Source organism: Aspergillus heteromorphus (genome assembly GCF_003184545.1).
Source record: "Aspergillus heteromorphus CBS 117.55 chromosome Unknown BO70scaffold_2, whole genome shotgun sequence".
In the NCBI taxonomy this organism is placed as follows: Eukaryota; Fungi; Ascomycota; class Eurotiomycetes; order Eurotiales; family Aspergillaceae; genus Aspergillus; species Aspergillus heteromorphus.
In genome coordinates this window covers 588,795-598,660 of record NW_020290407.1, presented here as the reverse complement: position 1 = coordinate 598,660, position 9,866 = coordinate 588,795, and the positions used below count along the sequence as shown (strand labels likewise).

Sequence of the window (9,866 nt, the reverse complement as noted above, 5' to 3'; positions counted from 1 at the left end):
GCTGCTCCTCATGAGGGGTCATGTGGTGTTTGTTGCTTGGGACTCGACATGATGTAATCGGGGTTTTTGGTGTGAATGCTGATACACAGCGGGCGAAAGAGGGGGGAGAATACTAATGCTCATTCTGGTTCTCTGATCCCGAACCTGGACTGCTGCCTGCGAGGTGTACTCCTACTGTGAACATACTAGATACTGCTTCCACAGAGTACTCTGTAGTACTCCATGCTATGAAGTACATCCACTGCACGCAATAATAAAAGCAGCATCCGTCATTGATAACAAGAGCCCAATCAAGGCCGTTCACCGCGCGGATGGTGGGGAAGAGATGGGCATGGGCCGGTCCAGCCGAAACACGAAGCACCGGTCGGATGACCGCCCGATGATTGTCCCCTCCAGCGTGAGAGCGTAGGGCGGCACTGCTCACCTGCCCAAGATGGAAGGCCAGCTCCTTCACAGTCCCATAGTCCAGACAGGCAAGGTAGGTGATTTTCGCCCGGCAGGAAGGTGCTTGCTCCTCACTGCTCCGATACCATCCCGTATCTACCCTCCCCCGCTATGGTGCCGTCGTCGGTGACGTTGGTGTAAGACCATCCGTCGGCTCTCACTGTTTCTCTGTCCCCAGGCGCGGAAAAGTACGTGCGCTTTAGCTAGTCAGTCCCCCCCCCCCCGGAACGCCCAGTGTATCTCCTAGCCTTGATGGTGGATCTTGACCGGGTTGTTCGCTCCCTCAAACCCTCGCCGACGCACAATCGCTGATCGTCTGGCCTGCGCCGTCCTTGCTTCCAGTCTTCCCCTCCCTCCCACTCCGGCTGTTCCACGTCTGACAAATGTGCGTGGATTGGTCGAGCCCGCTTAGCAACCACTACTACACACCACACCACACCTACCAATGCAGACCGCCTCCATCCTTACGCTAAGTGCTGGTTCATGGTGTCTGATGGTCGTTAGCCGTCAGATAGGTGGCCGGGGTTAAGATTCAGCGGCGCGATGAACCAGGCTACCTCCCTTCTCTCGCCATCCCCTTCCTCGTCAATCGAACGACCGGCTGTGGAGTTGACTCCAGTCATCGAGAAATTGAAAATCATCTGCGGCGAATATGACATAGACCCCCAGCTAGCTGCGACGGCAACCGAGTGCCTGCTCCGGCTCCGTCACACGTTTATCGACAATGACCACCCTCGAGAAGCGAAGGAGGACTTCCGGCATCTACATGGCTTCCAGACACTCCTGGATCTTCTTCGGAAGGTGTCCGACTCCTATATTCCCGATCGTTCGTCGAAAGAAGACAGGAAGTGTCTCTTAACACTCTTCAAGGATACATTGGCGGTTTTGGCAGAGGCATTGAAGGAACACTACGGGAACAAGCGGTATTTCACCTCTCGGATCCATGGGGGAGGGAGAGTCGCTTTGCAGGAAGCTCTTGCAACCTTGGCAAAAAAGGTGGACTGCGTACAGGGTGATATAGAACAGTTCTATGGTGGTATTCTGGCGGCTGTCCTCTGCCAGGAAGCCGTCACCAATATATTTACAACATTGGGTGCGAAACACCGGACAGCCTCGGTGCCCCTACCCAGTGAAATCAAGGCAGAGGTGGATCGATGCGTAGGAACCTCGGAAACCATCGAAGCACCTGAGATTCTGGGCCCTTTCATTCGGGTTTGGTTGTCTCAGACATATGCTTCCCCGTCCGACCATGGGATCCTAAGGCTGGCGGTGCCTGCATGCCTCTGTCAGCTTGCCTCCCATTCCAAGAGGAATATCACCATTTTACACGCTACTGGAGCGCTATCCTCGATTCTCCCACTGCTAGTCAGTGACGAGTGTCCAGAACCCGAGAAACTGTTGTACCAGGAGCTCGCGCGATTGCTTTGCACGCAAGGAGTAAGCAATCTGGATGATGCAGTCTTTCTTTATCAGAAAGCCCACAGCTGCCCAAAGGTATCACGATTACTCGTCGATGTCTTGAAAACCTCCAAAGAACCTGCATCCATACAATTCGATCTCTCGCTCCATGGATACTGTTCTCTGGAGTTCTCAACTCTGGGACGTTCATTCCCCCCTGCGACTTCTTCGGGTTATACTCTTTCAGTATGGGCGCGCTTTGACCAATTTGATAAAAGCACGCATACGACAATCTTCGGGGCGTTTGACCCCAGCCAAACTTGTTTTTTGCTCGCATACCTTGAGAAAGACACAAGCAACTTCATATTGCAGACCTCGATAAGGGGGGCGCGCCCCAGCGTTCGGTTTAAGTCGATTGTCTTTGAACCTGGCCGTTGGTACCATATCTGTGTTGTTCACAAGAAGCCCAGGCCGCCATCGTATTCCCGCGCGTCTTTGTTCATAGATGGTGAATTTGTCGAGCAACTGAAGATAGAGTATCCATCTATGCCCACCCCCAGTGCACCCAACCGACCACCACGGGTCCAAGCTTTCTTTGGTACGCCTCAAGATTTGGCCATGCGATTGGGAAAGGGAGTATCATTGTCTCGATGGTCCCTCGCGAGTGCAATCCTTTTCGAGGATGCATTTAGCGACGACATGGTTGCTGTCTTCTATAACCTTGGCCCTCGCTATTGCGGCAACTTTCAGGATTGTCTTGGTTCTTTCCAGACATACAAAGCTTCCGCTGCTCTGAACTTGCGTAATGAGCATCTGCATCCTGGCAAAGAAGAGCAGTCTGATATTGTCGTTGCCATCCGGCGGAAAGCAAGCACCCTTGTTCGTGAGGGGTCTATACTACTAAACATCTCACCACTCTCTGTTCTGGACGATGACGACAATAACGCCGTGGATGAATCTAGACTGATAAAGTCTCTGTCGAAGCAAGCTGCCAAAAATCTACACCAGCTTACCAAGGCGGGAGGCAATGCAATAGTGGTCAATGGGGCCACACCTGCAATTAACGATGCACTGACACAGGCCCACGGCATCGGTGTGCTGACAGGCGACCCTGTCATTGCAGTACCGCATTCTCTAGATGATGCAAGCTGGCGTATTGGCGGGTGTGCAGCAGTACACTTGAGCTTGCTTCACGCGGCTAACACCGCGGAGTCAACACTGCTCGCCGTCGAGGCACTGTACGAGGCTGTACAGGACAACTGGAGGAATAGCGAAGCAATGGAAAAGGAGAACGGCTACGGAATCCTTGCAGCTTTATTACGTGAAAAGCTTGGTTTGCCATCTGGGGCTCTCAACACGACCTCCAAAACGCCCACCGTTTGCCCTAGCTACGAAGAGCGATCTGCGTTGGCTTTGAAGCTTCTTCGTTTGACACTGAAGTTCGTTGGATATGATTTTGAACAACCCAACCGGTCCATCATCACGAACCCTCTTGCGTACAGAGTTCTTCTCGTTGACCTGGAAATATGGAGGTACGGGGAGGTAGCTCTTCTTGAACTGTACTACTCCCAATTTTGTATATTTGCCAGCGAAAGTCAGTTTCGCCGGTTCAATGCGAAACGACTTGCTCGCATGCGTGAGTCTCTCTTGTTTAATGATTTGTGTCATTTGAATTTGCTTACTGATGGTTAATAGGTGTCAATAAAAAGCTCCTAGAAGCCCTCAAAACAGAGGAATTTACGGCTGAAGCATTGCCTCTCTTTACTGCCGCCTTTGGGTCGCTGATGGAGAGTTGTTTATCTGCGGACTTGCTTCGCTCACTGGCTCTTTATATCACATATGCTCTTCATAAACCGAAGGAGTCCAGTAGGCTTCAGAAGAAAAAGAGTATGCGATTTAATGCGGGTGCACGTCAGCGAGCGACCTCTGAAGCGAAGGAAAAATGCTTGTCAAGCACAGCAATCGCGACAGAGATGCTTCGAATGTACTGTTCTCTGCTCTGTAATGCACATGATCTCGGGCCTATCAAGAAGTTTGCCCGAGCCGTGACGAACAAGGTTCGATCAAACCATATTGCCTTTCCGCAGAGCAAATTGCTGATATCTATTTAGTGGCTTCTCTACCTGATATGTGAAGACGAGCCTGAAATAGTTGTGCTTGCCACTAAGATTATAGCCCGCCTCTTGACAACCAATGGCAGCAGCTATAGCAAGAAGTTCACTGAGAAAACAGGGGGTTATATCATCATGCGTCACTGCCTAAAGAGATGGTGGAGAGTCCCGGCCATGTGGTCCATTTGCTTTGCCATGCTGTTTAGCCTTGACGTGGGCAAAATCACCGTTGACAGACCCTTTGACCATATCGGACTTTCGGAGACCTTCATTTCTGGCACACCTCTGCATGTTACATTCCCCGAGATTTTTCCAGTCATTACGGAGATGATGCAGAGCGCTTTAAAGAGGTCTGTTTCGACAAGTGCAAACCTGGAGCCGGACATGGATGGCCTAAGGCCCCTTCAGAACTCCACCACCCAAACAACTCAACGAACCATCTTTTCTCCTACAGCCGCGAGCACGGTAGTTGAAGAGCAGCAGCTCTTTAGCACCGTCATTGATTTTTTCGCCGCACTTCATGTGAAGTCTCAGAGCTTTCGCGAATTTACGACGCAATTTGAATACACTCAGCATCTGCTTTCGGTGCTGTTCCCTGTCGTTGTTGGCTGCGACGCGATAAGCACAGATGCCGAACTGTATCCCCGTGGAGGTAGTCTTGATTTCGGTGACCACAATCTGGTCATTCGCCCTCACTCGAGAGGGGTAGCTGAGTTGCGGACCACTACTGTTGAACAACCTGGAGTCCGTGATGATCCTGGGGGCTCGCTTGGCCGTGGGTCATCGTTTATTCTTGTGTCATCCGATAAAGGAAAGCCTCTACCATCCTCTGCACGCATTGTTCATGCGTGTAATCCGAAAACTATCGAGGATGCTGGTGTCTCCGAACACCCTTTCGTCATAAGCATACTTAGCCTGGTCCTGTCCGTCTTCTCGGAGCAATTGCTAGAACGAAAAGACTTTTCTGGTCTTGGTCTATACGTGAAGACACCGCCTGCATCGTTAGAACATCGGACATACTTCAACTCTTGGGTGCTCAAGGTTTTCCTTTCGACACTGAAAGATGTGATCTTTACAAAACTTCAACTACTTGCGGAGCCACGTGTCTTAACCAACTTGGGGCGATTTGCTACACATCTTGGGGAGGCAGTTTACGAAGGCTGGTTCACGGATGGAGCAGCTGCGAGTCTGGAATTCGCAGGGACAATTCTCGAGTATCTTCAACGGCCCGACGTTTCCTGCGTGAAGAGCATTAGACTCTGTAGCCAAGCGGTTGCGACAATTCGTTCAACGGTATTTCGCGTCGTCTTACTTCGTTTATCAGAGGTCGAGGGCACGGAGGCTCTTTCCTTTCTGAACCGCTTGTCCTACTGGCAAGTAGTACTTCTTTCTGGATACGCCCAATCAAACTACTTGCAGCTCCTATGTTACCTTCTTTACGTCAAGCTAGACGACAGGAACGAAGAAGTATGCCTTGCAGCAGCCGGCCTCTTCAGGATCATGCTTGTACAAAAGCCTGCTGAAATGACAACCATTCTTAGTCATGCGCCGGTATCTTTGCAAAAGCGGCTTTCATCTGGCTTCGATACTGTGATGGGCATGGAAGACACTGCGTTATTGAAGTGGTTCCATGACCAAGAGGACGATCTCCACTCGCTATTTTTTGGCGTCATTTCTAAACATTGGGAGGATTTCGTCCAAGAAGAAAACACCAAGATCGAGGCTTCCTCCCGAGTCAGAATTTCCAAGCGCCAAGAGAGATTGAAGCAGTGGAAGCAGACAGACACGTTCAATGACGAAGTAACACGCAAGCATGTGGCGACATTTCCCCACTGGGCGTCGAATATATCGGGTTCTGAATTCCTGAAGTATCAACGAGCGCTCCAAGATCAACAAGACGACTATGCCTTTATGTGGACTGCATTCTCCAAGCTGACCGTGGACCTGCGCCGCTTTGGGGGTCTCCTGGCCGAAAGCAAGGACAGGAAATGGCGACTTGACCAAACAGAAGGGCGCAGCCGCATGCGTCTTCGCATCGTTCCAGATGAGACAGATGAGAGGCAGAACTATCAGCCAAAGCGGAAGGCATCAGAACCCCCAATAATGAAGGTGGTGGAAACAGAGACTCGGCCGCCTCCCAGTGCCGATGCACTTGGTCTGACAGTCACTGTCGCGAACGAGGCCGGGGAGGGTGCTGCCCAGGGAATCGGTGTCGATGGTAGGAGCGTGATTGAAGAAAGCTTTGAAATGATTGAAGATCCCAAAGCGGACCTCGAAGAATACGAGGATAAGAACCGGAAGGTTATGCGAACCTTACACCGTGGAGACCAGGTTGAAGGAGTGTGCAATATGTCGCGAATCATTGGACTGGAGGCATTTGAAGGGCTTCTGATCCAAGGGAAAGATCACATTTACATCTTGGATAATTTCTTCCAGAGATCCGATGGTGAGATTTTGAATGTGTGGCAAGCCCCAGCAGACGAGCGAGATCCTTACGTTCGCATGATTGCTGGCCGAGAATCAAGCGAACGCAAGGCGCAGGAGCACGAAACAAGAAGCTGGAAATGGTCTGATCTAATCAGTATCTCCAAGCGACGCTTCCTATTCCGCGACGTTGCCCTCGAAATCTTCTTCACAGATGGCAGCAGCTATCTGCTGACGCTCATCTCCTCGCGAGCTCGAGACGTTCTATGCAGCCAGCTCGCTACCAAAGCCCCCCAGGTGACTGGAAGCGTTGGCCATGCGCGCCCTGAGGATATTTGGAGATTCGAAACCCTCCAAAGCCAAGAAGATGCGCCGCAGTCTCTCGGATCGAAGTTTGCGAGCGTCTTTGGCCATTCACCGGTCTATCCAGCCACGCGCAAATGGATCAAGGGCGAAATCTCCAACTTCCATTACCTTATGCTGATCAACACACTTGCTGGGCGAACATTCAATGATCTCACACAGTATCCAGTCTTCCCCTGGGTCCTTGCTGATTACACAAGCGACGAGCTGGACCTGACGAACCCTCAAACGTTCCGCGACCTGTCCAAACCCATGGGCTGCCAAAACCCCGAGCGAGAAGTCGACTTTAAAGAACGGTACAATGCGTTTGCAGAGATGGGTGACGACGATTCCCCACCTTTCCATTACGGCACTCATTACTCCTCGGCGATGATTGTTAGCTCATACCTCATCCGTCTCCAACCATTCGTCAAGTCGTACCTCCTCCTTCAGGGAGGTACATTTGACCACGCCGATCGTCTCTTCTACTCGGTAGGAAAGGCCTGGGAGTCGGCCTCGCGAGGCAACATGTCTGACGTGAGAGAGTTGATTCCCGAGTTCTTCTACCTCCCAGAGTTTTTGGTCAACTCGAATAAATACGATTTCGGTCTCCTGCAAAATATGACGACTGTAATTGACTCAGTAGAACTGCCGCCATGGGCGAAAGGCGATCCCAGAATCTTCATTGCCAAACACCGGGAGGCCCTCGAGAGTCCGTATGTGACACAAAATCTACATCATTGGATCGATTTGGTGTTTGGATGCAAGCAAAAGGGAGAGGCCGCAGTTGAGGCAGTGAACGTCTTTCACCATCTATCCTACCAAGGAGCTAAAGATGTAGACACCATTGATGACCCGGTGGAGCGACTGGCCACGATCGGTATCATTCACAACTTCGGGCAGACCCCTCATCAAATCTTCAACCGAACTCATGCACAAAGAGAGGACCCGGGTCAGAAGATGCCACGCCTCGATCGCCTGGCTGAGTCTCTCACTCAACAGCCCCTTGCACTTCTTGGTGGGTTACTCCCGAACTGAAGCCGAAAAGGCACGCTTTTTCTCTGATCTAACTTGACTCACGGTAGATATCGGCGAACGAGTGGCCTCGTTGTCAATGAAACAAGATCGTCTGCTGTGCGCTGCCGCGCTTCGGCTTAATATCCCCCCAAACTACGACAAGTATATGGAGTGGGGATTTTTCGACGGCAGCGTGAGATTCTACTCTGCAGACAACCGAAAGGTACCACGCGGCTTGGATACTCCCCCCAGGGATGCGGCTGCTGACATGACTATAGTTACTGGGACACTTTGAGCATTTACACATCGGTCAACTCTCCTGCGCAATCTTCGCAGACTCCCGAACGTTGGTGACTGCGGGCACCGACTGCACAGTCGCGATATGGACCTTTACCTCGTCGATTAAGTCTGTTGATCTTCAGCCGGCAGGGTCTCTATTCGGACACCGTTCGCCAGTCACGCTACTTGCGGTGTCGCGCTCCTTCAGTGCCCTTCTATCAGCATCCGCAGATGGTCAAATCATGCTCTGGGATCTCAACCGGCAATGCTTCATCAGGGAACTTCCATCCAATGGACCAGTCGATGTAAGTTTTATGGTGCCACGACCGCCTTCCTTCTGACCTTACTGATCCAAACCAGTGCGCTCGGATCAACGACGTGACCGGGGAGATCATGATCTGTCGGCGAGAGCGCGTCAGCCTTTACACATTGAACGGGACCCTATTGCTGGAGCAAGTGCTTTGTGACTCGGTGGATGATCGTATCATGACCTGCATCTTCTACGAGGGGGTCAACAACGAATGGCAAGAGCGAGAACTGCTCTTCACCGGCCACCGAAGGGGAGTGGTTAACGTAAGATTCCCCAAGCATCCTTGCCCCGTAAATAGATGCTGATACGCTTTAGATCTGGAGCAAGATCGTCCATCATGGACGGTTCGAGTTGGAGCTGATCCGGCAACTTCACCATGTGGACAGCCACCGCGACAACGGGGCCAACATCTCGGTAGGGATCAGCTGCATCTTTGCACTGCCGCATGTGGTTTATACTGGCGACGAAGCCGGGAGAGTGGTAAGTGTCCTATTGTTGGTCTCGAGTTGAGTGGGTGAGTGAGTTTGCTAAGCTTGTTATCTAGTACGAGTGGAGCTGTGTTCAGCGGCGGTGAGGACAACGCATCGTTTCCCCGTCATCACGGTCAGCTTCGTGGGGTATCTAGGCCCGATAGAAGCTACGGAATAATCCTGGCTGTTCCTTCCGGGCCCTTTCTGCGGGGGGACCGAAAATTTGGAGACCATATGGATTACGCTCTGTACTAGCCCCGTATTCCAGTCGTTGTTGTCTTGTGTTTTTTCTTTGTCCCATCACGAGGCCGGGATGGAGCGGAGCCCACCCAGTGGTGGTGGTGCGACCCCCCCGTCTAGACTTGACGGAGTATTTAGTCTATATAGCATATATGCCGTGGGGGCTGAGCGGACCGGATACCCTGGAGATTCGGAGTCGTAGCGTAGTGGTATACTGTATGTAGGCGATGTCTCTGTAGATACTTACTGGTGGCCAAAACCCGAGAAAGTCCCGAGGGATGTTGAATAGAAACACGGTTAAATGCCAGACTGGAAGCTGCTGTATGGTGGATCAGCACGGGGATGGATCTGTCACCCAGTGGTGTTTCAGGGGAACACCCACGGGAATGCTGGGAAGCGCCGGTGAAGGAAAAAGGGCCTCCTGGGGATCGCAGCGCAGTCGACGGGCTGTGATTAGCCGGAGGAGTGGACCAGGCGGAGGGGGTCGTTGCCGGAGCACTCTGGGCCGGAAGTACCGCGGATGAGGAGGGACGAGCAGTTGGAAACACCGGCTGGAGAAGCTGATGGAAACAGGGCCCGGAGGAGACTGGTGCGGCGAACGGAAGACGGGGGAAAAGGCAAAGGGCTGAGGGCTGTGGGCTGTTTGTCGGGTGTTTGTTAGTGGGTGGATGATGATGATTTTTGGTGAGGGAGAAGGAGAGGAAGGCGCATAGCGTCATCGGCCTGGGAGCTGCCCCACCATCCCACCTGCTGTGCTGCGAGGTGCTGCTCTGCGCTTCTTCTTCCCCTCCCCCATTTAAACTTCCTTTTTAATCCTCGCCTCTTCCTGTT

At 52.1% G+C, this 9,866-nt stretch overlaps 2 protein-coding genes across 2 annotated transcripts; one reads left to right on the top strand and one right to left on the bottom strand.

The window, feature by feature from the left end:
- Nucleotides 1-849: 849 nt before the first annotated feature.
- Nucleotides 850-9,002, top strand: BO70DRAFT_79324 (Beige/BEACH domain protein). Its single transcript, XM_025548725.1, has 7 exons — nt 850-3,478; nt 3,538-3,899; nt 3,954-7,737; nt 7,805-7,959; nt 8,015-8,320; nt 8,376-8,588; nt 8,641-9,002. The coding sequence occupies exons 1-7, from the start codon at nt 988-990 to the stop codon at nt 8,833-8,835; spliced, it is 7,506 nt and encodes a 2,501-aa protein (XP_025403266.1). The 5' UTR covers nt 850-987; the 3' UTR covers nt 8,836-9,002.
- Nucleotides 9,003-9,865, bottom strand: BO70DRAFT_79325 (uncharacterized protein). The gene has a single exon (XM_025548726.1). The coding sequence runs from the start codon at nt 9,752-9,754 to the stop codon at nt 9,170-9,172; it is 585 nt and encodes a 194-aa protein (XP_025403265.1). The 5' UTR covers nt 9,755-9,865; the 3' UTR covers nt 9,003-9,169.
- Between the last annotated feature and the right edge of the window lies 1 nt (nt 9,866).

Bases quoted from the DNA above. Each gene is read 5' to 3' on its own strand.
- BO70DRAFT_79325 (XM_025548726.1), bottom strand. From the start codon at position 9,754: ATGACGCTATGCGCCTTCCTCTCCTTCTCCCTCACCAAAAATCATCAT.
- BO70DRAFT_79324 (XM_025548725.1), top strand. From the start codon at position 988: ATGAACCAGGCTACCTCCCTTCTCTCGCCATCCCCTTCCTCGTCAATC. The intron at 7,738-7,804 runs GTGGGTTACTCC...GACTCACGGTAG, and splicing joins ACAGCCCCTTGCACTTCTTG to ATATCGGCGAACGAGTGGCC. The intron at 8,321-8,375 runs GTAAGTTTTATG...GATCCAAACCAG, and splicing joins CATCCAATGGACCAGTCGAT to TGCGCTCGGATCAACGACGT.